General features: G+C 40.6%; 1 protein-coding gene across 2 annotated transcripts in view; it reads left to right on the top strand.

The window, feature by feature from the left end:
• The window catches only part of MCTP2 (multiple C2 and transmembrane domain containing 2), a 187,500-nt gene that overhangs the window by 50,077 nt on the left and 111,480 nt on the right, over positions 1-25,943 (top strand). The window contains exons 8-11 of one of the 2 annotated variants that reach the window (XM_044232181.1): positions 4,631-4,795; positions 7,303-7,433; positions 17,759-17,945; positions 20,268-20,361. In XM_044232181.1, the coding sequence (XP_044088116.1) occupies positions 4,631-4,795; positions 7,303-7,433; positions 17,759-17,945; positions 20,268-20,361 (577 nt within the window). Of the gene's footprint in view, positions 1-4,630; positions 4,796-7,302; positions 7,434-17,758; positions 17,946-20,267; positions 20,362-25,943 lie in introns of those variants that run through there. The other variant, XM_044232182.1, reaches the window with a different exon arrangement.

Genomic DNA, 25,943 nt, shown 5'->3' with positions numbered 1-25,943 from the left:
TTTACATGTGGGGGGAAAAAAAAAAAAGCTTGGAAGGGCTATTTCAGGGAAACCTCTTACAGACTGAATGTTCTCCCTTAGCTTCTCTAAGCAATGCCAACAGAGTTGAATCTTGTTTTATTGTTCATTTAGCTTACAAAGTTAGTTAATTTTTTTCCCATGCATTTGTTTCCATGGACACCTCTTTTCTCACAATGACTTAGGAAAAGGAACTAATGAGAGTCAAAATAGGACACATTAGTGGCGTTAGGACACCTATTTTTATACTCTCGTAACTGAGATCATAGAAAAAGAACCCCCACGGTATTCGGCACCTAGTAGGTATGCCTTCCTAGGAAGATGTTGTACACATATTTTCCCGCTACCCCTCTTTTTTGCTCCTATCTTTTAAAATTTGGTTGGTATTTTGTCCCACCCAAGGGGGTGCTTTGGATACCCGTCCTGTGGTGTTGGTCGGCGTAGTCTGTTCCAGACTTCGGCATAGACCACTGTCACATTGCTTTTGGCGATTACAGGCTGTGGGCCCAGCTCCTGGTTGGATGCTGGACCGCATGCTACTCCTTTCAAGATGTTTTTTTACTCCTAACCCTTCTGCCATCCTTCCTGGCCCACGATGGAGAGGATGCACCTTGCTGACATGCCTGTCATTTCTGGGCTTTCTTCTGCAGTCCTGCCAAGAGGCTGGGATCCACATCACCATCTCCCCAGTACACCACTTGGCCGAAATCCTCCAGAAATGCGTGTGGCCAAGACATAATCAGTTTTTTATATCCTAGGAATGATAGTCGTTCACTGTTTTCAGAGCCTGTGCCCAGATCACAAACTTGTGACGTTTCTCCACAGCGCTTCCCTTCACCTTTGCTCCCTTTTTTTAACCCTTCCTTGCCTTCCTTGTCCCTGGAATTGTCGTGACTCAGAAGTAAATTGTGCCTGAAGCTTTTCATTTTTCTGAAAGTCCGTGTTTCGTTTCGTTTCGTTTCTTTCTTTCTTTCTCTTTTTTTTAAGATATATTTATTTTAGAGAGAAAGAGAGAGAGGGTGCGTGAGGGGAGGAGAGGCAGAGGGAGAGGGAGAGAGAGAATCTCAAGCAGACAGATGGCTCCCTGCTGAGCGTGGAACCTCATATGAGCTTGATCCCACAACCCGGAGACCAGACCATGACCTGAGCTGAGAGTTGGACCCTTAACCAACTGAACCATCGAGGTGCCCCGTGAAAGTCAGGATGTCACTAAGTTAAATATTGTACCTCGTATTCACTGGTCATAACGAAAGTGTGAGTTTTGGATGGAAGGCAGGATTTCTGTTCAGAGGAAGGGTGTGGGTTTGCTGGGGTGGGGGCTGAGGAAGAGAGAGCGCCTATGAATGAAGCAACATAGAAACGGTGAAGTGTTCCGATCCTTAGGGAGGAAGGAGAAAAATAACAAAACCCTGATGTACTATATTTTATCCTTTATGTCGGCTGAGAAATTAGGGTCAGGACCCAGAAACTTTGCTCTATCTCCTGGTGTCTGTTTCTGCGCAGGTGGGGTGGGCTTCTCCTTTGATGGGTCATTTCCTTCTCTCCTTTCACATTCCAGGCTGCATTAAGATGACAAATTTCACTTATAGGCTCAGGCACAGACGTGAAAACCTGAACTATGGAGTTAGCTGAGTGAGTGCAGGGGAGTGGATTTATTGTGGGGAGACAGGGATTGTTTGAAGAGCACAAAAGATTTGGGGAGCCCCTCTGCATCAGAGCACACAGAGGACGGGCTCTTACCATACCCGCCCTTACCCCAACGGCTCCTTGCTTAAGGCTCATCACTTGTCTCAAGGCTGAAGACAAATACATGTTAAAGTAATTAAGACACTTGTTTAAAACACCCCCGCCCCCCAAATACATTGCTCGTAGACAAAACTTCATTTGGACATAACCTTGTAGTGGCTTTTGCAGAAAGGTCGAGGGTAGTATAAGGAGAATTAAGTCCTTGTGTTCTTTTTCTATCTGGGAACTCTGCAATAAATAGTTCACTTTTCCTACCCTGCCTTTAGTAAGTGGGGGGGGGGGGGTGGAAATCTTGGACGGCAGAGACCAAGTCCGTCACATCAAACATGACTACGTTAAATACTAAAATGTTCAAAGTCCGACTGAGATAGATAAAGGCTTTGATGGAAAGTGGATATTTCCCAGGGACATTACAAGCAATAATCCAGATGTTATGGTGTAATGCAAGAGTGTCCGTGGATAGATCAGGAGCTCCAGCCAAGCCACGCCTGATGTAGGCCTTTGCCTTGCCCTCCCATGCTGTTCTGCCATATGGAACCTATCTCTCGGCCCCCTTAATAACCAGCTTTGGATTCCATTTTCACAGAGCTCATAGAGCTAAGTGGGGCTGTTTTATGGACAAGTTAGATAGAAGCCTTTCCAAGATAAACATCCAATTTGAAATTAGGACATACCGAGCCACAAAATTATTTTAGGGCATATTTCATGGAAGCAGTGCCATTTTTCTTAGGCAGTTGCCAGACTGTAGGATGCCCTTTGATCCCATGTGGACATTACTCCCTTCTTTATAAAAAGGATTTTGAAATAGTTGCAGTGTTTAGGGAGGAATATATCTGTCGGAGCTTTGAAGCATGGCCATGGGACAGGTCATGGTTTAGCTTCTTGGTTGGCAAGTCCAACTTTCAGAAGAAAAAAAAATTAAAAAAAAGAGAATTGTAGCAGGATATACGAATCAAAACCTCATATTCCTTTTAAAGATAGAGATTTTCAGCCCAGGTACTTAATAAGGTATAAAATATATTCAACGTATCCAATCGTATATGGCCACATTCAGAGTTACAAACGCATATGCTTATCTGTTCACATATGTGTCTATTTATATGCTGTCTTTTTAGTAACCGTAAAATTGCTTAACTTTAATTATTTCATAAAGTTTTGTTAGTGAATATATCCTATGTACAACCGAACTGGAAACAGAAGTTAAGAAAAGATCGTCCATGTTCTCCCAAGGACAGGGATTTTTTTTTTTTTTTTTTCTTTTGAAAATCCCGGTTCTGTCTCAGTACCTCCAAAATTCGTGTGTGTGTGTGTGTGTGTGTGTGTGTGCACGCACGCGCACGTGCGTGCCTGTGCCTGCATCTTAAAAGCAACCCAGTTGTGAAGTTGGAGAGTGTAGATTTCCTTGAATGTGTTTTGTTTAAAGGTAGTCACAAAAGGACCCGCCCAATGGTTGGGGTGGCCCTGCTGTGTCATTTTTTAAAAGTGGTGGAGTGACATGTGTTGGATGAGGTAAGCTGGGATATAATTAATATGAAACTGACATACCATTTGTTGTGATAAATTCTGGCTAACCAGTGTCCGAGCAAATTGGTGTCTGAATGATCTCGGAGATATATTGAGCAGATGACAGGGAATGAATATATGGTGTTAGAAATCCATTGCTTTCCTGTGATACTTGATGCCATTTACATTCTTCAGTCCATTTATTTCTCCTTCAAATAAAGCGGTCTGTGCGCGTACCATTTCACGTATTGAGCGGCAGACATAAATGAACTCCGCCAAATAATGCCGTGTGTGGAGCGTGCGGGGATCCTCATTCCGGCAAACTCACCGTAAAAAAAGACATGGTTGAGACCTTCAGGGACATGTGAATGGGTGCTGGGTATTTCATGACAGTAAGGGAATTATGGTTACTTTTGTGGAGTGTGATCATGGCGTGGTGCTTATGGGAAAACAAATATGGATTTTTGCTTTCAAATATTTCAGCCAGAGAGAACGAGGGAAGGGACATATGAAATCAGATTGGCAAAAATGTTGAATCAGATGAATAAGTACGTAGAGACTTATATACCATTCTCTCTGCCTTTGTGTATGTTTGAAAATTTACATAATGGAAATTAAAAATAAACAAAGTGTGCTTGTCCTCTTTATAATTTAATAATAGGCGATGTTTGCTTTTTTCTATATTGTTTAAGGGGTGTGTGAATGTGCATGAGTAATATAATTTAGAAAAGGAAAAAAAAATAAGTTAACAGTTACTGAATCTCTACTGGATCCCAGGCACCGTGCTAAGTGCTTTCTACATCCTTCCCCTCCCTGCAGATCTGCAGAGCTCATTTGCCTGGCTAGCTGATTGCAGCAGGATCAGGAGTTGTGAATCTCACGGTGGTGCGGGGCTTTTTAGTAGTAGCCCAAGGAATACGGGGAGGTGTGGACAGATTCATTTGGGAAGGATAAATTCAAAACCATTATTTCTAAGTACCCGCAGGAATTTTGTTTCCTTGCAAGCAGTGCCTTGCTCTTCTCTCTCTGTTTCCCAGAATGCTTTTCCTCCCTTCCTACTATTAAAATAGCAGAAGGCCCCGATTCCTACCCAGGAGCATATCTGGGTGGGAGTAGAGGCCAGTGCCAAGCCCAGTGTTGCTCCCAATCATCCCTCACTGTATTGTTACAAGTCCAGGACTCGAGAAGGAAATCACATAACTGTGCTTGCAGGTTTGCAAAATCAACGAAGACTCGTAACACTTTGACCAGTCAGGGAGTGCTATTCCTAATCCCATACTGAAAGCTGGAATTCCTGTGATCACCAAAGTCACACTCAAGAATTATCAGCAAGTTTATATGTCATCTTCCTTCTCTGCTTTAGTCCTCTTTGATACGTAACCTGCGGCTCTCAGAGTCCCTGAGAAAGAACCAACTCTGGAACGGGATTATAAGTATAACGTTGTTGGAAGGGAAGGATGTCGCAGGAGGAAGCATGACAGAGATGTTTGTCCAGTTAAAACTGGGAGATCAGAGGTATAAAAGTAAGGTAAGTTCTGTCAATTGCCTAAGAAGTACAAGACCTTTCATAATAAAGGAACTGAAAAAAAAAATGTTTTCCACTTTGAATTTCACAAGAAGAGGAGAAATTTAGTTTTAGCCCTTGTAACTTAATTAGGAGCATTCCAGACAACAGAAGAATTATATAGTTGTAGTCAATTAATATACCTATTGGGTTGCTTAGCATAATTTATTTTAATATAGTAACTGGAGTTGGAGAAAATTTATTAAATAACAGATTTGGGTTGCATGATTTATTTTCGTTTTGAAAATAAGCAAACGTTTCAAAGATTGCTGGAAAGGGATAACTAAATATTTTCAAAATCCTTCAAAAATAAAATCATGTAATATATTTGGGTGAAAACACTTGAGATAATGAAAAATATTTTTAAAATCATATACTCTTTGCTTTCTCTTACTTGTTAGTATTAACACCAAAAATGGATATTTGATACTGGTTACTGTATTTTTTTTTTTAAAACTGAAGTATTAGTGATTTGTTTTGAACAAAAGTAATGGTATTTTTAGCTGCCTTTAGAACTCAATCATCTTACTCTCCTGAAACAAATTCCACTTAATTTTTAATCTTAGTAATTTGGTGTGGTTTTTATTTCAAAAACCGTAGTCTCCAAACCATGGTAATGAATTCGTTTTGCATAACTGTCAGACAGGAATATTTCCTAGGTTTTTATGGGTTGGGGGAATGCGGGTACCAGAAAGTTAAGTCACTTGCCCAAAGCCACATGGGAAAAAAAAAAAAACAAAAAAAAAACCCAAAAAACCAAAAATCAAAAACAAACAAGCAAAAAAAAAAAAAAGCACTGGTGGAAGATTTTGAAAATAGACCCGAGGATATTTGTAATTTGGGCTTTCCTTCCAGTGTAGAGGACATAACACATGCAGACAGATGTAGTTGGGAAATGATTTGGAGAGCAAAAGATTGTTTCTGCTGCATGCTCTTCCGTGCAAAATCAAACATTAAACATCACTTACTCTGCCACAAAGAGTAAAGAATTGAAGCTCACATTAGAGCATCAGTTTTGAGAAACGTTAAAAAAAATCCTGGGTAAGTTACAGGAGAATGAGGCAGATGATTATTTTAATCAGGTAGTTTCAGGCTGTACCTGACAGTGAATGGATCCAGAGCGAACACATCTCTCCACTAAGATTCCTTTAACCAGCCAGGGTCAGGCTAAGGATTTACAGAAAAATTATTCATCTCTAAGTACACTTAGCCCTTTGGACTAAGGTGAAGTGCAGAGCGAGTCCTCTATTTGCTCCAGAACCCCCTTGGGGAATATCACTTTTAATTTGTGGTCGAATATTTTTTTTCCTGTGGTTTCTAAATTCTGTGATCTGATATATTAAGCTCAATGTGAGAAAGAGCTTAAAAGATATTACATGATGTTGGCTACAGCCGACGTCTGAGTTGTCCCCGTTTTCCCTTGCAGAAACAATTCGGTGCTTGGATTAAGAGTTGACTCAGTTCTTCTGATAGTCCGTGCCCAGCATTCTTGCTCCGTTTTATTAACAAATTCAGTCTCTGGGTCAGTGAAACAAAAGCAAAATAATAATAATAACAAAATTAAAAAAAAAATGCTGCTAAGGTATCAAACCCATAAGCAGTTCACAGTCACGGGGAGAACACAGAAACCCTTGTGGAGTTTTCAGCCCAGGCTGTTAACTTTTTCCATGTGGCCATCCTGGGGCTTCTTTGTCTTTCTCTCGCTCAAGTGTCTGGACTCAGTAAACTCAGATTTAAAACCAGGCAGCAATGGCCCAGGGACAGGTTTCTCACGCTATGCATCAGACCAATGCAATGAACACCTCAGCCTCCTAAATTATGGACTTCTTCTTTTTTTTTTAAATATATTTTTTTAAAGATTTTATTTATTTATTTGTCAGAGAGAGAGGGAGAGAGAGCGAGCACAGGCAGACAGAGAGGCAGGCAGAGGCAGAGGGAGAAGCAGGCTCCCTGCCGAGCAAGGAGCCCGATGTGGGACTCGATCCCAGGACGCTGAGATCATGACCTGAGCCGAAGGCAGCTGCTTAACCAACTGAGCCACCCAGGCGTCCCTAAATTATGGACTTCTTAACACCAGCACTGAATGGATGTGCTAATAAAACTGTTACTTACTTGCATTCGATTAACCAATGAGGAGCACGTTTTGTAAGAGAACTACTGTAACTGTCTATTGAGATATGTTTAATATGTCTATAATATCTCTGTAATTTACGGTTCCTTGTGGGGTAATTCTGGTGGGGTCACTCTTGCTAACGGGCTTGATAAATACTTGAAGTGAACTAAACGGGGAGCGTTGGTTTGCCAATTCCCGAAACCTCAACGTTTCGTTCCAAAACGGAAAGTTTAACTCTTTGAGGGAGGGGCACACCGACCCCATCTCCTGCCGGGTAGACATGAAATGAATGTATGTCGCTTCTGTCGTGATGAATGGCATTTTAAGAAAATAAATATCATAACTGCATGTTTTCTAGACACTGTGTAGAAGTGCAAATCCGCAGTGGCGGGAACAGTTTGACTTTCACTACTTCTCTGACAGGATGGGCATTTTGGACATTGAAGTGTGGGGAAAAGACAGCAGAAAGCATGAGGAGCGTCTGGGCACGTGAGTCGGCTCTGCTTTCTAACTCGGGGGAGACGTGTGTGGGGCTTGTGTCCGCGTGGGGCTGCTCAGAGAGAATGTTGTGATCTGTTTGGCCTTGGAGTAAAACCTCACATCCCCACCCCCAGCAGCCATAAGGAAGCTGGACCCTAACCTGGGGGAAAATCTTGTTTTGTTTTAACTGGTCAGTGTCATTTCATATCAATTAAAACAGAAGAAAATAGTATGTGTCAGGAATTCTCTAAAAAAAAGTTATTGTCCCTTCTCAGGCTCTTTGGGAATTGTTTATGCCTGGGTCCACTTGCACACAATTTTCTTTTTCCCCAGTAAATACTGTAAATATATTTTCTCTTCCTTATGATTTTTTACAAAGTAACATTTTCTTTTCCCTCGCTAACTTTAGTGTGAGAATGCAGATAACCTACAAAATATGTGTTAATTGTTTATATTATCAATAAGGCTTTTGATCAACAGGGGGCTGTTGAGCAGTTGACTTTGGGGGGAGTGAAAAGTTACTGGTAGGTTTGGGACTGTGTCCTGGGCATCGGCACCTGTGACTCCTGCGTTGTTCAGTAATCAGCTGTGTAAATTTCCAGTGTACCCTACAATTTTGATTTTGCTACTTCGTAAAATACCATATAATTTAACAAGAAGTGAAGCTAGTTGTCTCAAAATGATGGGGGAAATTTTCAGTGTCCTTGGTGAGTTTTGGGGCAAACCATAATGAAATCTGTTGAGGCGAGATCTACTTTCTTTCTTTCCTCTGCACCTTCCCCGCTTACCTGAGGGGCTCACCTATGCGTAACGAGCGGTATCTTGAATGTTACAGCATCCTTTTCATAGCAGTACGGTTCAGTGAGATTGCGCCCACACCATGGCTGGCCCTTGGGAAGTACCATGGAAATGCAGGTGGAAAGATCTTCTCTGATCTTTCAAGGAGCCCTGCAGATTAGCAGCATTATTCCTGTTCTGTGGAAGAGGGAGTTAGAGTGCAAGAGGCTTACAAATGGCTTGGCCATGCATGGACTTCAGAGCAGTGAGTGCCAAGACTAGGATTCTGTGTTTTCCAAGACCAATTTCTTTCCATCACGTCACTGCCTTTTTTCATCCCGTGTACATACGATTTGTACCCAAATCTTAAATCTAGGATACAAGCATTCAAAGGGCTCTCAACAGATGTTTGTCATCTTTTCCAAACCAAGGTTTCTGGAACCCTGCGTTCAGAGAGATGCCTGGGGCTCACTCCTTATAGAATGGGGGGGGGGTCCTGCTAAAACCTCTATCCTGAGGCCAGAGAATCTCAACTTTTACCTCTCTTCTAAATTGGGGTTCTAATTGAGGACAGTCTTATTGCTTAAAGCTAAAGATGGAAAATGACTCCTCCAATAGAACCCCATCCATTCACTGATGAGGGAATGCAGAGGCCTGAGCAGTGAATGTTTTTCCATCAGCAGGGAACTTACTGGTAGAAATGGGGGCGAGACCCAGCTAACCCACCAGTCCCTCGTGCACTGCTTTTTCTGAGCACAGCATCTGGCACACAGACTGTCAGCTCTTCTTGCCGTCTTCACCCATCATCCCTTGCCAGCAGCTCTCCTGAGATAGCTGGGTGGAGAGTTTGGTACCCATGGAACATTCCTGCCATGTTTCTCAATGGAGGCACATGTTCCATGGGACTGTCTGGCATGTTGCAGGATGTTTAGTAAATCTGGCTCTTACCCAGCTGATACCTGTTCCTTTCCCCAGTTGGTGTGTGGAAAACATACACACGACACATCCGCATTCCGTCACACATATCCATACACCCCCTTGGGAACAGCACGTTACCAGTCAAGACCTTGGCTCTTCAGCCTCCATGGGGCATAGCCCTGGATGTATCGCTTTGCATAGCCCTCTCGTCCCCAGCGCTGTGCTTATCCTGCAGCTGCCATCATTGCTTCATCATCAACAGCCCTTTTGGGCCAGGTTGGTGCTTTGGGATAGCAGACGGGGCCATGTGACACCCTCCAGCTCCCGCAGGAGGTTGTCCCCTGGGCCCCTTGCAGATATGCCTGGCAGATGACTTTAGGTCTCATCTCTCCTTCCTGTGCCTACACAGGGTAACTGAGATACTTCAGACATTTCCCGAGACCTCTGACACCTGTCACCGCTGTGACATACCAGCGTCCTGCCAACACCCATTTCAGGGAGATCAGAAACCTTACGCCAGCCCACGTAGCCAAGGATGAGTTGCGTAAAGGCGCGAATGCAGAGAACTCTGTGTCCCAAAGCGTTATCTGAGGGGTGGGGACTTGGGCTTCCAGTGATGAATGGCCAATGTGTTATTTTAGGAGGTGCAGAGAATGTGCCCTTCTCGTTTCACACATCACTGTGCTGTCCCGTTTCCTTCATAGGAAATGCTTTTCCAGATGAGCATTCAGTTTTTTCACAGCCACAGAAAATAATTTAAGATGCCCCTTTTGTCCCCTGTGTTGTCATGGGAGTTGTTCATTTATTTTAGTTATTTCCTGTTTGTAACTTAGACATGTACCTGTCTTAGGGGTCATAATGTCCTTCCTCTTCATGGATTTTAAAGGATCTTTTTGGTATCCCCTTCCTTTTTCCTCTCCTGAGGTACAAAAGATAAAAAAAGCATCTCTGGGGAGCTGGCTAAACCCAGCATTACCTTCAGTGGGATGAGACCTACCTTAACATACAGAATCGTGAAGATGGTGTAGCATCACCATAAGCTATCACAGACCTGTTACCTACGGTTCCTTCCCACGCTTAACTTCTCACTTGTTTTCTTCTCATTTCATTGTCTTTGTTGTTTTAATTTTAAGGCTTGGTTATTTTCTCTCCCCGTGGTTAGGAAATGCCTTCTTGCACAAGGAAACTCTTTGACAGTGTGAAGGAGTCATAACTGTCTCTTAAGATACGTTTCATATTTTGTTTTTGAAGAACACCTTGAAGCTAGTCATTTAAAGCCCTCCATGGCCTCTCTGAGGAAATTCTCATCAGTGAAGCTTCCCTTTGCAGGCAGCTTGATGTGAGCAAAAGGAGCACCAGCTTGGAGTTGCAGATTCAGAGTTTGTTAGCTATGTGACCCCAGGCTGTGAATTTGCTTGTGAGGTTGGGCTTTCTTTCCAGGTAGTGGGATCCGGTCAGCAACAGTGTCTCTGCAGTACCTTGGTCTCTTTTCAGCACTTAAATGTTAGATATTATTATTACTATTAATTTTGAGATTTTTCTGTATGACAACTAAGCAACAACTGCAACAACTAAAATTATGCAATTCAAGAAAAAGAAATATGGCTAGTAAAATTCAGTGTGTGTGTGTGTATATATATATATATATATATAGTATCTATTTTTTTTCCAAAACAGTATAGACATTTAAAAAATTTTTTTGCAGAAGTTGGCGGTGAGTATCTTCAAGGACATGTTGCAAAGGACATTTGTTGACTGAAGGATTGAGCAGCAGGATCAACACTAGTGGGGGGCTCGCTTGGTGATGGTTCAGACATGGGCCTCCCTAATGGCCAGCCTTCTCCAGGCTTTCCTGAATCACGTGGAGCTTTCTAAAACCTTGTCATGGTTCCCCTTCAGTTTTCCACTGAGCCCACAAGGTATTCCCTAGGGCGTCAACGTGGGTCCCCAGATCCAATGTCCCCTGGGACCATAGTGCCTACGAACTCTAATATTTATTCATGAGCAAAACCAAATCAAAACAGAAAAATTACTAAAAAAAAAACAAAACAAAACCCACAACTTTTTAAAATATTTAATTTAAAATGTTTTAATTAAAACATTAAAAAATTAAAGTCCATCTGTGGTTCAGAGAGTAAAACTTTTAAACAAAAGAGCAAGAGTCTAAATACAGATTATCCCATTGTAAACCTGGGCCACTTCAAAACAATTATATTGTTTTCTTAAAGCCTATTTTGCATCTCAAGGTGATTTTAGAGATTAACTTGTTATAGAATATTCTAGGCTTTAGTTCTGAAAAGTCAAGACTTTTCAGAACGAGAAAGTTCGAGTCCGTTTTAACTGGACTGCCTCAGACTCAACCTTCAGTCCCACATGGTGCCTTGGAAAATGGCTCTGACGTCCTCCAAGTTTCTTAGCGACTCTGATGTGGTGGAGAAGTGGGGCTGGGAGATTTCTCTGGACAAATTGCACCACATGCTGTCGATCTGTTTTTACAACCTGGCTTGACACGTTCGCCGTTTTCTTCATGTTCACCCCCTTCCATCGCCTCTGAGATTTACAGCTTTTCAAACTACAGTACTCTTTTCTGCCCCTTGCGTTTAAGTTAAAAGCTGGCCAGTCTGTAATATAAAACAGGGAATTATGGTAATGAATAAGAGGTTAAAAGCTATCATGGCAAGGGAAACTTGAGCAGGTTTGGGTGACGGATACGGCAAAATTATGTGTTGAATTAAAACATTAAAATGCAGCGGGATTAATGGAGAAAGACAAGAACAGGAGGTCAGAAACAATGCTGAATCCGCACATTCACTGCCTGTAGGCTAGGGGAAAAAATAGTAAGTCCTTGTCTTCTTCAGGTAAAGAGAACTGTGGACTTTTCAATCTGGAAGGCCCCTATATATATATATATATATATATATATATATATATGAATTTCCATGCCTTTCCTATGTAGGGAAAGAATTAGAGAGTACACAGTATTTAGTTGGTTAACCAAAAACACTTCCCTCTGTCATTTGGAGTTCTTGACTTTGAACTTCATTATGTCACTGCCCTTGACTCATTTGTTTGTTCACTCTGTTCAAGAAATAGAGAACACGCCCTGTACAGGATAGCTTGTAATGGTAGCTGGAATTCAGTGGAAAATGGTAGTGGATGGACGCTGTCCTCAGACACTAAGAAGTTTGGGGCTGCTACGTGGAGGCAGGCAGTAGCTTGGGGGCGAAGGAGGGAGAGAGCAGCTTCCTGGAAGCGCAGAGGTCTAACCTGAAGCCTGTAGAGAGGATGGGTTAGCCTGCGAGGACATTGGAGGAAGAAATTTCGGAAAGATGGAACAACACGGGCAAAGTTCAAGACAGGAGCAAGAAGGCGTTCTGAGAAGCTGGCAAGGAATGAGAAGGGCGGGCAGTGTTGTGGGATGAGACCCAAGAGCCCAGCAGGAGTGAGGTCACAAAGCCATCCAATTCCATCTCCTGCAAAGAAACAATGCTGGCTCCTCTCTAGACCCCAATACGGGGGGGGGGGCTGCGGGGCTGCTATTTTGTTTCCATAATATAAAGGATGTTACAGTAGTGGGGCTCTTGTAGACCGAATATATTAAGATCAAATTTTGGAAAGAGAATTTCCTGGTGATCTAAGAGCCAGAATGTAGCACCTTCTGAATGACTGTCCAAACATAGCCACTTCTGTTGTGTGTGAAGTCACACATGAAGCCACAGGAACAGACCGAATTTGGTAAGGCTCATTAATCACATGTGTGTGAACAATGTGTGTTTTCCACATGGTTCCCCAAAGAAAGAAGAGCAGGTTTATAAGTTTTATTGCTTTATCGGTTTTTATTCAGTCCATCATTGGCTTTGTTGGCCAGAGTTTCTAGGATTATGGTGAGTTAAAAGTTATGCTTTAGGGGCTCCTGGCTGGCTCAGTTGGAAGAGCATGTGGCTCTCGATCTTTTGTCATGAGTTCACATCCCATGTGGGGTGTAGGGATTTCTTAAATAAATAAAAAGAATTTAAAAAGTTAGGCTTTCAAAATTATGTTTTAGGTCAGTTTCCCTGATGCCTGTGTCAATGTGTTTGTATTGTCAGCAACCAACCTTTTAAATTTTTAAGATACTAGCATGGATGTAATTTGTGATGACCAAATTATGAAGATGTCTACAGATCAGGGGTTAGACAACTAGGGCCCATGGGCCAAGCCCAGCTGGCTGCCTATTTTTGAATAAAGTTTTATGGGATAGCAGCCTTGTTCATTTGTTTACATGTCCTATTTCATGCTACAAGGGGACTTGAGTAGTTTCAATAGAAACCACATGGCCCATCAACTTTAAGTATTTGCTTTATGGCCCTTCATAGAAAAGATAGTTTAAGTGCCTATTATTTATTTATTAATTGGTGTGATAATTGAAAAATTAATTATGAGAGCCATTTAGACCATATACCCGAAAACTCAGTTTATTTTTCAATGAAAATTCGCATATACACTAGTAAGCTCAGCTTTCATAAATGCTTCTAAAAGGTTGCCATTTGTGTAAAGTTTGGGATGAAATTTAGAGGATGCAACAGATTCTGTAGCGGCTCAGTAGCACCAAGAGAGAATTAGGAGACCAACTAACTCATTTGGTATTTTTTCAGGGTGGAATCTGACACCCTTTAGAAAATGGTAGAAACAACCTAAATTCTCCTTTCCAAATTTCTGTCTAAAAATGTCTTCGATGGATGAATTTCAGATTATCTCTTTTGTCTTAAAGATTTTAGACTTTAGAGTACTTATCTTTACTTGAACCTCAAAAAAAATAAATAGAAGATGTTTTGTTCACACAATACTTACCTTTCTTCAGGAGGTTCAGTGGGTATTATGGTGCTAACATCAGAAATTCGGAAAGACCCATCTTTTGTATTTTTAATTTCTTTTATTTTCTTAAGTTTTTATTTTAATTCCAGTGAGTTGATATACAGTGTTATAGTCGTGTTAGGTGTACAATATGGTCATTCAACCCTTTCATAGATCATCCTGTGTTCATCACAAGTGCCTTCCCTCATCCCCATCTCCTGTTTCTCCCCTCCCCCCATTCACTTCCTCTCTGGTAACCAGCAGTGTGTTCTCTACAGTTAAGATCTGTTTCTTGATTTATCTCTCTTTTTTTTCCTTTGGTTGGTTGTTTTGTTTCTTAAATTCCACATATGAGTGAAATCATACAATATTTGTCTTTCACTGACTGACTTCTGTCACTTAGCCTTATACTGTGTAGCCACATCCTTGTCATTGCAAATGACAAGATGGCATTTCTTTCTGGCTGAGTAATATTCTGTTGCATGTATACACCACATCATCTTTTTCTGTTCATCAGTCGATGGATGCTTGGGCTGCTTCCCTATCTTGGCTATTGTAAACAATGCTGCTATAAACACAGGGGTGCATGTATCCCTTTGGAATTAGCGTTCTTATATTCTTTGGGTAAATACTCGGTGATCCAATTGCTAGATCATAAGCGAGTTCAATTTTTAACTTTTTGAGGAAACGTTACACTGTTTTCCACAGTGACTGCACCAGTTTGCATGAGACAAATCCTCTTAAATTTTTTTCCCTTCTGCTCTTGCTGATAATGCAGTACCTCTTCCTCGCTTAGAGTTAATATAAATAATTCTTCCAGCCTCTGGCTAACCTCCAGAGCTTCTGGTTCTCCTTGAGACATGAGGATGAGCTGGAACAATGTGGACGGAGGTTGAAATAGAGTAACATGGGAGGCAGAGAGGAGATTCTTGTAGGGAATTAACTACTTCTTTCTTCCAGCTTTCTTCCTTTCTTCAAGAATGTGGATGTAAATGCAGATGCCAGATGGGTAGAACAGAGGCAGAGGGTAATTCAATTGTAGAAAGTTTATAGAAAGGCATCCCTAGTGGGGACACCTGGTTGGCTTAGTCAGTAGAGACTGTGACCATTAATCTCACAGTTGTAAATTCAAGTCCTACATTCCATATGGATCCTACAAAAAACCCAAACCAAACCTAATCAAAACAAAACAAAACAAAAGACAACATCTTTAGAGGGCAGCTAGTTGTTCACCCTAGGCAGGGGGTAGCTGTAAATCAGTCCTTAATTCTTAAGATACCAATTCGCATAATGGAGCAGGTACCCTAGGAGGCTGGGTCATAACCCATGTGCAAAAGGATCAGTGTTTAATTATGATTGACATGATGGCAGTCTATCTACCAGTTTAATTTGTTCTTTCAAGTCACTATGGAAGTAAAAATATTTGACTAAATCCACTCTTCAGGTAACTGATCATGTAGAACCCAGTAAGCTTGTGCAGAAATCCCCAGTCTGTTGTGTGTGGGGATTGTTTTATCTCAAACAGGCAGGGTTCTTTTCCTGTCCATCCACATAGACTTTAGAAATGGGAGCGATGCAGAAGTTTCACAGGGGAGAGACATGACGAACAAGTTTGTGGAAATGTGTAATTTCTAAGACCAAACCCAGTGATTACTTTGCATTTCGTCTGGTCTGTGATTCAACTTTTGTTGGAAATAGGAAGCTGCTCTCTTCCAATGAGTTCTGCCTTCACACAGGCACTGGGAGAGTGCATAGTTATGCTAAAAATGCTAATACTGCTCACAGCCTTTTTAGATGACTTTTTAGAATTAACGCAAGGTTCATTTTGATTCATCCAAGAAAAACTTAATGTAGGCATCCTTTTTAATTCCTAAACATTATTTGTCTCTTGCCTCCAAGTCACTTCTGGCTGTTCAAAAAAAAACAAGCGAAACCACCACAACAACAGAGACGTGGTCGTCGAAGGATGAAAATAAATTGCCTCCTCCTAATGACATTGACATGATTGTGCCATAAATAGGTTATTGCTAATTTGGACTAATGAGTGTGACCACCAAAAAAAAAATTCTTACAAAGTTGCATCATTTATCTTTCTGTGAAGAGCTTTGTTCAATCAAAGTGTATGTAACAATGTAAAATAATGCTTAGCAAAGTGTTCCAAAGCAGATGTGCTACTGTTCTATTGGTTAAGAATTTATGGGTATTTAGTTTTGTAGAAATGGCTTAAAGCACATGACATTTCTTTCTTTATAAGCAAAATTAATTCATCACTTACATACGTGCTTATGAAATAAAAATATTTAGTAACCCCTATTTTCATGGTAGCAAACTTTAAAAGGGTCTTTATTGCTATACACATACACAAATGTTTTGATTCAAGACACAGAGGATTATTTAAAGAGGTTTTTTTTTTTTTTTTGGTGGATGTGTCTCTGGTAGAAATTCTTGATGAATTTATTACATGGAAAAGCTCTAATTGCTACCTCTTCTAACTGGAATCACTTTTGGTAATAAAATCAATACCCACATGTATTTAATTTTATAGGTACATATCAGTATTAAAATACATTTTTTTATTCTGTAGTAAAAAGTGGTATAGACTTTTAGTATTACAGATTTTTTTTCTTTAATTGCGAAGGGATTGCAAGGTTTTTGAATGTGTTAAACTGGAACTCATTAGGTATCACGTGACTCAAAATGGCCATTGCTTTCTATGTTAGGTAAGATTACCTATTTTTAATGATCTGCAAACATACAGAATCCGCTGAAGGTTTAGGGTAAGAATCCATCCTTTTCCCACATTGGGAGAGAAGGTGCTTCCTTTCTAAAGTCTTGATTATTCATCTCTTTCCATAGCTATAGGGGGAAAATAGGAATTCCACATGGGCACATGTACACACACGTATTACAGCTGGGAACCACCACTGCCCACCTCCCTCCCCCGACTCGACCCTACCTTTTCCACCCACCTGTGCGTACACAAAGCAGGTGTGGTCCAGGCAAACCCAGAGTTTTCAGTGTTGAAACAAATAAATGGCTTAGCACCTCAGCCCTCCTTTTTGGTGTTTGTTTCCATATATAAATGTGTTTGAGGTTTTCGACATCCCCAGAACATTGGCTGTTGAGAGACGGAAAACATGCCGTTTACAGCAGATGGGTGAAGCCTTTTCCTGGCCGTGTTGCTGGAATGGGATCTGTCAAGTGCACTTCACGCTCCATTTGTCCACATCAGTGCACCTGGGGAAGCCCTGTGGAACCGTGCCTATTAGGAAAACACCTTAACACGTTGCTTTAAATAAAAACGCACCAGTTGGCATTAATCCGGAAGAAAATAGTTTCTCCCAGGAACCCTTTGGCGCTTGAATTTCTCTTGTCTTTTCTCTCCCTTTTAAACTGTAACCCTTTATTCTCTTTGCTGGCGAAAGACATGATACAGAGAAGCCCTACAGAGCCCTCATCCATAAAGCTTGAACTTGGAGCTTGTTCCTCCCTATTTCTTGAACTCACCGCCTTTCTGCAGACCTCATGGGGCAAAGATCTGACTCTTCTCTTTGCACTTACCATCCCCTCGTGCTGCCTTTGGTCTCTTGACCTCTTCGTCTCCTTAATCTTAGAGTGTGTTAGGCTGGGAGGGAGAATTAAGAGCTGGACGGTGGGCAAAGACCCCATCACCTTCACTGTGCAAGAAACCCATGCTGAGACAGAGTGAGGTTTGGGGGGATAAGGGGATATAACTCGGGTTCTTTGGAGGTCCAGAAAGGCCATGAGTTAATCCCTTTTCTTTCTGATTCCTCCAACTTTTCCAGGTGCAAAGTGGATATCTCAGCCCTCCCTCTCAAGCAAGCTAACTGCTTGGAGCTGCCGCTGGAGAGCTGCCTGGGGGCTCTCCTGATGTTGATCACACTTACTCCCTGTGCCGGAGTCTCAGTCTCAGATCTGTGCGTGTGCCCCTTGGCAGACCCCGGCGAGAGAAAGCAGATTGCCCAGCGATACGTGAGTGTTTGGCCTTGTTATGCCGCTCCCCGCCACCTCCGCTTTTGAGTTGAAACAAAGTCTGCAAGTTAAAAAAAACTGCCTGAAAAGAGATCCTTGGCCCGAGTTTCACAGCCTGTCTCATAAAACAAGACATCAGCTCCAAAGGTTAATGCATTAGCGAGAAGGTGGAAGTAGATTGGAGCTGGCGATTTTCAAAGCCCCGAACGGTATTCTGAATTGTTAGCTTTTAGAAACTCTTGGGAGAAAATGGAAATGCACAAGGAGGCAATACATATGCCCATGTCTGCATATGTATATAGAAATTTTAATACAAGTTCACCAAAGTTCTTTTTTTTTCTAATTAGCTGTAATATTTGCAGTGTCAGAGCTACCTTTCCAGAACCTCTCAGGATCAAGTGAAAATGTGCCTCTGTCTTGTAGAGCAAAGCAAAGCTCTGGACAGGCCCGCAGAGCCGTTCTGTAGGACTGGATAATAAAGGCAGCTCCTGATTTTTGCCGAAGTAGTGGCAATACGGTTAAAAGTCCACTCAGCATTTTTAAATCAAATGGCTTTGCGATCTTCATTTATTTTTTTGTACTCTGGCCTTTTAGGTGCCTTTATTTGCATTCTGTTTTTATCCCGCCTTCTTTGTAAATCAATACATTTATTTTATCGCCACACATGAAAGACACGTTTTAGAAAGCGGCCCGAAAATGAAGCAAAGATGAATCCCTATTTAATGGGAATATTATTCTCAGCATAAACTTTAGTGCCTCCCAAATCCTTCACCGTGAGACGTATTGATTAATTGAATAATTCTTTATCTGCGGGAGTACAAAAACCTAGCCACATGTCTTATTGTCAACACAGACTCTGTGTGCCGTGGTTGGCAGGTTCTAAAGGAGTTTCTACAAAATCCACTATCAATATGCTCTCCGATGACTGCAGTTAAGCAAATAAAAATTTGATGATAAACCTTAAAACTTCTCCCTCAAACTTTCCCATGGACAAATTGCAAAATTTACCAAATTCACGAGGGGTGACCTGTACTTCTAAGGTGATTTTAGAAAAGTTCATAATGACTGCTTTGAATCATGCCTTGGGATGTGAGGAGTACTCAGGGAAAATAGGTTTGAAGAGGCCAATCAAAATAGAAATATCAAGTGTTTTGTTTTGTTTTTTCAGCTACAGAGCTGGCCAGCATGTTAGAGGAAAAGAATGCCCCGTCATAAAACACAAGTTTTAGACCTCTTGTTTTTCAGCTTGTAAGAATAGATCATCTTGAAGGCATTTCCACATTTAAACTATAAAAGTATTTTATTTCAGATGTTTTCAGATGAGTATAAGTTCTTTTTGTTTTCATTTTCGTTTTGTTTTGTTTTGCTTTGTTTGTTAGGTTGAAAATACACAGCAGAAACAACTTTCAAAGCTGCCTAGTAATGGTGCATATGAAGTTAGTTAAACCTGAACTATTAGTAAGTTGTTATTATTGTATCCTGAAATGCCTAAAGAACAAGGATTTTACTGTCTTCCCATAAATCCCCAAGGCCTGCTTATCACAGGTTCTTAGTTATCCGATGATAGCGGAAATAAGATATCCAAAAGTTTGAAAGCAGAATCTTTTCAGCAGATGTGTCCTGGAGGCAGGCAGAAATAGTTTATCTGCTTGTCTCTTTCATGCACCATTTCTGAAGGATTCAATGTATATACACAGCGAACTATTGTTCTGCATGCTTAAGAATTATCAGTAGATACATTCAATCATTGGCTCATGCAAACTGAAAAAAAAAATGTGGATTCAGGATGATACTAGATGCTCAGTGTCTAATTTAATGAGCCAGCTAAAACGTGGACCAGAAATGCCCTGTGTTTCCATCCTTACTCTTTCCAGTGGTAATAAGTATCTGCGAAGGGTCCGAGTTAAGCCCTCTGGTCTCCATAAAGTTGGTACCAATGAAGCCAAAATAGTGTTGCCTCTTTGAGTGATTTAAAAGCTTCATGCAAGAGAAAGAAAGGGGAGAAGAGAATGAATAGAGCTCCACACACATTTTACCCGTGGGGTAGCTGTGCTGTCACCAGGGGGCAGTGTTAAAGATAGATCCTGTGTGCTTTGTAGTTGTTTGATGCTGTCCTCAATTCTAATCAGTCACTTTTCACATCTGCTTGTTGTGAATGCCTAACTGTCCCATTGGCTGATACAGTGTACTCTGGAGCTTTTCTAAACTTTGCATGAGAAAGATGATGATAAAGCCTGATGTGCTTCCTATAGGACTTTACGGCATTAAATAGTATTTTAGAAAGCTCTTTTCATGTCTGATCTACTTTTCTTCCCTCCTCAGTGCTTCCAGAATTCTCTGAAAGATATGAAGGACGTCGGCATTTTACAAGTGAAGGTTTTAAAGGCAGTAGATCTCCTAGCAGCAGATTTCTCAGGTATAAACATCTTTAATCAGTTTTCTGTTTTTACTTATTTCCTGTTTGGAAATGATCTGATGGCAAAGCGAAATGGTTTAATAAGTGGAAGCGTATACAAGCAATCACACTCTTTCAAATAGAGGAATAGAAGGAAAAATAAAAAGATGCAGTCAAGCAGTTTTTTCACTTAATTAACGTTTTTCACAAAATTATTTTTTCAAGTAATTTTACGATGATCAGATCATGTACTGGTCCAGCTGGCTTTCAAATACATTTGCGGATGGTTCGTGCCGGGACTTCTTTCTTTGTTAAATTAATTTAATGAGAAATTTTTAATGATAGTGCTTCAGAAGACAGGTTGGACCTCCTGCCTTGGACCTCCTTGGTGGGGCTCTGTGCTGAGCGATTTTCATTCTTCGGCATGCGAGAGGATGTGGTGGTTCGTAAATTTAAGCATGAACGCCCATTTCGCTGGCAGTGGTCTGAAATAATAACCAAATTCTTGGCCGTGGAACCACTTTGCGGTTGACGTGGTCTTACACAAAGTTACTCTTGGTGGTTCACTAACTTGGACTTTGAAGACAGAGGCAAGAGCAGGCATGCTTTGTGCTGAGTTGTACTTGACCGTGAGGAGAGTAATTGAGGCATTCCAATGTCTGATCGGAGAGTGACTGTCCTCTTATTGCCAGATTAACCCGTTGTACTAACAATGGAGACGCATACGTGACAGATGCTGTTTACCAAGAAAATGCATAAATACAAAGAATAATGAACAGATTTTATGCATGGACAAGGTATTGTAGGACTTACTTCATCTCTATTTTTTTAAAGATTTTCTTTATTTATTTGACAGACAAAGATCACAATTAGGCAGAGAGGCAGACAGAGAGAGAGGAGGAAGCAGGCTCCCCGCTGAGCAGAGAGCCCCAATGTGGGGCTTGATCCCAGGATCCTGGGATCATGACTTGAGCTGAAGGCAGAGGCTTTAACCCACTGAGCCACCCAGGCGCCCCCATCTCTATTTTTGGGGTATGATGTACTCTTTTCAACACAGAAATTTACGCTCTAGGATAGTAGCTTCAGAACTTTCCAGCTTGAGGATGAGAAAGATCAAACTTTGGGAAAAGAGAATTATAATTGTAAGCAATTTCTATTACAAAAATTAATGAAAAAAAATGATGGGGAATATAAATTTATTTTTTTTTTAAAGAGTCTCTTCACCCTCCCTCAAAAAATGAACAATAGAAATCACTAATATATTGAAGAGCCTGTGTGGCTCAGTGGGTTAAAACCTCTGCCTTCGGTTCAAGTCATGACCCCAGGGTCCTGGGATCGAGCCCCACATTGGGCGCTCTGCTCAACAGGGAGCCTGCTTCCCCCTCTCTCTCTGCTTGCCTCTCTGACAACTTGTGCTCTCTGTCTGTCAAATAAATAAATAAAATCGTAAAAAAAAAGATATCACTACTATATAAATAGCGAGAAATAGGATGATGATGATCTTAAGGAAATACTGAGGAAGAAGATACAAAAATGGCATTTTAGGCCAGTATGAATAAATAAATTTGGGCACTATAGATGAGATAGACAATTACTTCTAACATTCATAATCTAGTTGCAAATGTTGATAGTCTCATATTGATTTAGAAATTTTTCTTTCTTTTAAAGCTTACTTATAGTTTATGAAAATACTTAATTTACTCCTTTCTCATGTGCCTGTGACCTTCAGAATTTTGTTATCTGCACACTTAAAGTTATCTTCAAGTTGTCCAGAGCCCATTATTTTTACTTCCATCTGAATGTTTTGATACAATACTTCTTGGATCTATGATTGTTGATGTCTCAGGAAATGTTGTTTCAAACACAAGAACTCATTCATGCCTTCAAGCAATATTTTTCAAAAATTCTCTCTGTAGTTGTATGTTTGCGGATCTCTAGGAACTAATTGCAATGCATTAGAAGTTTCTTTTTAAGTCTTGTTGACAACTACATCCGTCTGTGGAAACACATTTTTTAAACCTTTGTTTTACCCATCCTGACAGGTGCCCTCTCCACAGCCCCCCAAACTGGTGTTTACGGAGGAGTTTCAGGCCCATATTTCTTTCCAAGCAGTATTTTGGCTCTTCAAGTGACTAGGAGAGCAATCGGAAAAATAAGGGGGGGGGGAGGGAATATTTGGAAAAGACCAGAAAACAAGGCAAACCCCTTCTTTTTAGAAGAATAATTTTGGGGGGAAATGTTACCATTTTGTCATTTTCTTTATATTCAAGATTCTAGGGGATAGTTTTGGAGTGGATGAAGGTGAGTACCAAGAGAATCGCAGCAGCAAAAAGTAATGGTTACAAATCCAGTCTTGCTGTGTGGTTTGACGGAATGCCCTGGTGTTTTACTGTCTCTGTATTATTCATGAGAAAATCATCACTCTTCTTGTCATTAGCTAAATATGTCTTTAGACAATATTGATCTTTATTTTTAGAACCAGATTTCACCGTCTGTGTTCTTTATAGGTTGGCAGGGTCCTGGGTGGAACCTTGTGTCTATTCTCAACCAGATTATTGGTTTAGGGTAACAAAGTGGACCAAATGCAGAGTTGTTAAGTATCTTTTCCATGTGAAAAAAGGAAATGGATTCAGATCGCACCGAAGTAGCAATAGGCATGTAACTAATACCTCCAAGAGGTTTGCTATTGTATCATACGGCGGGGACTCACCCATTACTTCTGCTTTTATGGTTCACTGTTAGAATCACCCGACGTGCTTTAAAACATGCTGGCTTCTCCAGAATCAGAAGAGGTATGTGTACCTGTCATCGTCAGTACCAGGAGCATTAAAAAAGAAGTAACTACTTGTACCCCATACCCAGCTTTTTCCGGCCGGCTGTCCTTTGTAAAGAGAGTTCCATTGCAGTTGCTCAGGGAACGAAGTACTCATCTCTGTGAATAAACAAGAAGTCCGCTTACTCTGAATAACCAGGGGGAGTTCTCTGAGAGTGATGATCATGTTAGACAGAGCACAGAAGGGAACTTTCTACCCTCACTGCTTTTGTTTTACATTTTTTGGGATAATTCTTTGTTTTTTTAAAAAAATACCAAATAACCTTAATAACTGATGCTTTAAGTGTGTTTCACTGAAGATGCCAGGGAACCTGATAAAGCGAAGTTTCAGTGGGAGATCTTGCTGTAGGATTCTGGGTGGAGGTTACTCTTACAGTTTGCGAAGTCCTGGGAATTCTTGTCCTTGGGGGAGTTGGGGGAGAATGAATGCACTTGGTGATCCTCCTGTCCGTGGTTTGCCCATTTTAAAGTGATATCTGTCTTAGCAGGGTATAATTTGAAAAAGAAAGTGCTCAAAGTAGGACACTCCTTATTACTGGTTACTGGTGTTACAATTATATAGTCTCGAAAAGAAATTAACTTTGGAGAAAGTGAATCCCCATTACTTTATCAACATTTAGAACACACACACACACACACACCACAAACATGGACTAAGGTGAATTTCTTTCCCATTAAAAACAGAAAGTATGTTTCTATATAAAGAAAAAAATAGTGTCTTTCCACATGTGTTAGAAGATATTAATAACTGAAATCTATGTAAATTCCCAATATTAAGATACTTACAAAAGATAAAGACTTCAGGGCTCTAATATATAAAAATGTATTTATTATTTTTTAATTCATTCCTTCATAAATATGCACTTGTGTGATTGAACTGATTCAACACTAATACATTTGAATTTATATATAGCTCGGGATTTTTTTAAGCCTCACATTCGTTTGTATGTAAGTGAAAAGACTTTTTAAAGAATCTGAAGTAATCTATCTTCTCTTGCAGTCCATCCCTCTAAAATTGGCCAAAGACATTTTAATGTACTCTACAGCTAATATTAGATGCGGAGAGCCATAAGCAGTCACTCTAATAGAAGAGCCTGTCAGATATTTTTATTAAAGAGTTTGTCTCACAAACACCTTGTGCCCAGCATAACCTAAAATTTTTAAGTAATAGGTTGTCCATTCTGATGCTATTACTTCTGTAGTAAAACAGACTACAGCCTTGATTCAGGAAACAGATGATAAATTTTACTCTGAGATTCAAGGTGAGCCTATCTCTTTGTGATGCTTAATGGGACCCATATCCTCCACTCAGCTGTTTGGAGAGGAAAGTAACACACCTTATAACAATTAAAGGAGAGAGAGGAAGGCTTTGTTAGGACCAAGGTGAGGAATGATATGGCAACAGGTTCCCTCCCCACAGTAAAGCCCTCAGAGAGCATGGGGCTGTATCTTCTGCTTTGTCCAGGGATACATCAAACACATGAATTAATACTGTTGAAAAAAGGCGGCATTTATTTCATAAAAGATAATGAAGTAGGTGATAGTTAAATAGAAAAATTGTTCGAGAATGGAAATTTTTTCTGGTCAGAATTGTATTTCAGTACAAATGACCATGCTTATCTTACGTACTGAGAGACCAATGGGTGAAGAGTGGGCAAGTATTTACTATATGTTCAGCACATAGGAGAATTGGTCTGGAGAGCCTTGTTATAATCGATAGACTATTGTGGGTAGCCTGTTGGATTTTAACAGGTAGGTCTTGCTTCGAGGTATCAGTACTAAAGCCATGATGGCTACCATGTGCATAAGGTACCTGCCAAGTTCAACACCTAGTCAATGACTCTTATATTCTCACAATCAAGATGTAGGTTTCACACTTCATCCTTCCTGTTAATTAAGCCTTCTCTTCATTCTTTAAAATAAATCTTATATGTTGACATCCTTTCCTCTAGGGAATCTTCTCGTGATAAGACTGGTTATTGTTTGGTCTCTCTCTGCTTTACTTCTTCACCTGTTATCACTACCAAGGTGCTCCTAGCCATTGAAAATTTGAGTATAAAATGGGGATACAGAAATGAGGAGAGTTTTCTTCACCTCACAGCAAAAGAGCAAGTAGGGAATCATTGAAAGCCCACATCAGTGCAGAATGATAGTAAGTAATAGAACAATGAAACATAGTCTCAATATTTCTGCTTTTTGTAGCACAATTCTATCTTAATTTTTTCATGTTCTCATCATAATAATCTGTCTGCCATGTTGAGAAGCTGGGGAAGTATCAGGAAACAATGAAGGAACAAAACTGGAAATACCATTTTCACTCCAATCTGGAGTTACTCATTCTCCACGGATTTTTCGTTCATCCTTGTCACTTTTTGGCACATTTCACCCATCAAACACGACAGAGTTTCCAAATATATCTGGATCTTCGTGACTTCTTGGCCATAAGGCTGTCACTTAGACCCTTTCTCTGTTTCCAGGTTAATAAGACAACTGCCAATTAGTATCAAAATAACTATCAGAGGAGAGGAAAAGACAGTGTTTTCAGACAACAACAACAAAAAAATGCAGGTTATTGTGAAGTGGCCTTGTTTGATAAATAAACATGATAGGAACCCAATAGTGCCTGATCCAAAAGAAAAAAGATATATTTAATTCCAGAATCCCCAACTTCTCTCCAGGGAGCCCAGTATAGCTTCCCAGTGGCTTCTATTTATTTTTAAAATTTCTTTTCAAAGTTCCAGAATTCATTGTTTATGTACCACACCCAGTC

Source organism: Neovison vison, chromosome 13, assembly GCF_020171115.1.
Source record: "Neovison vison isolate M4711 chromosome 13, ASM_NN_V1, whole genome shotgun sequence".
In the NCBI taxonomy this organism is placed as follows: domain Eukaryota; kingdom Metazoa; phylum Chordata; class Mammalia; order Carnivora; family Mustelidae; genus Neogale; species Neogale vison.
This window is presented reverse-complemented; position numbering and strand designations above follow the sequence as displayed.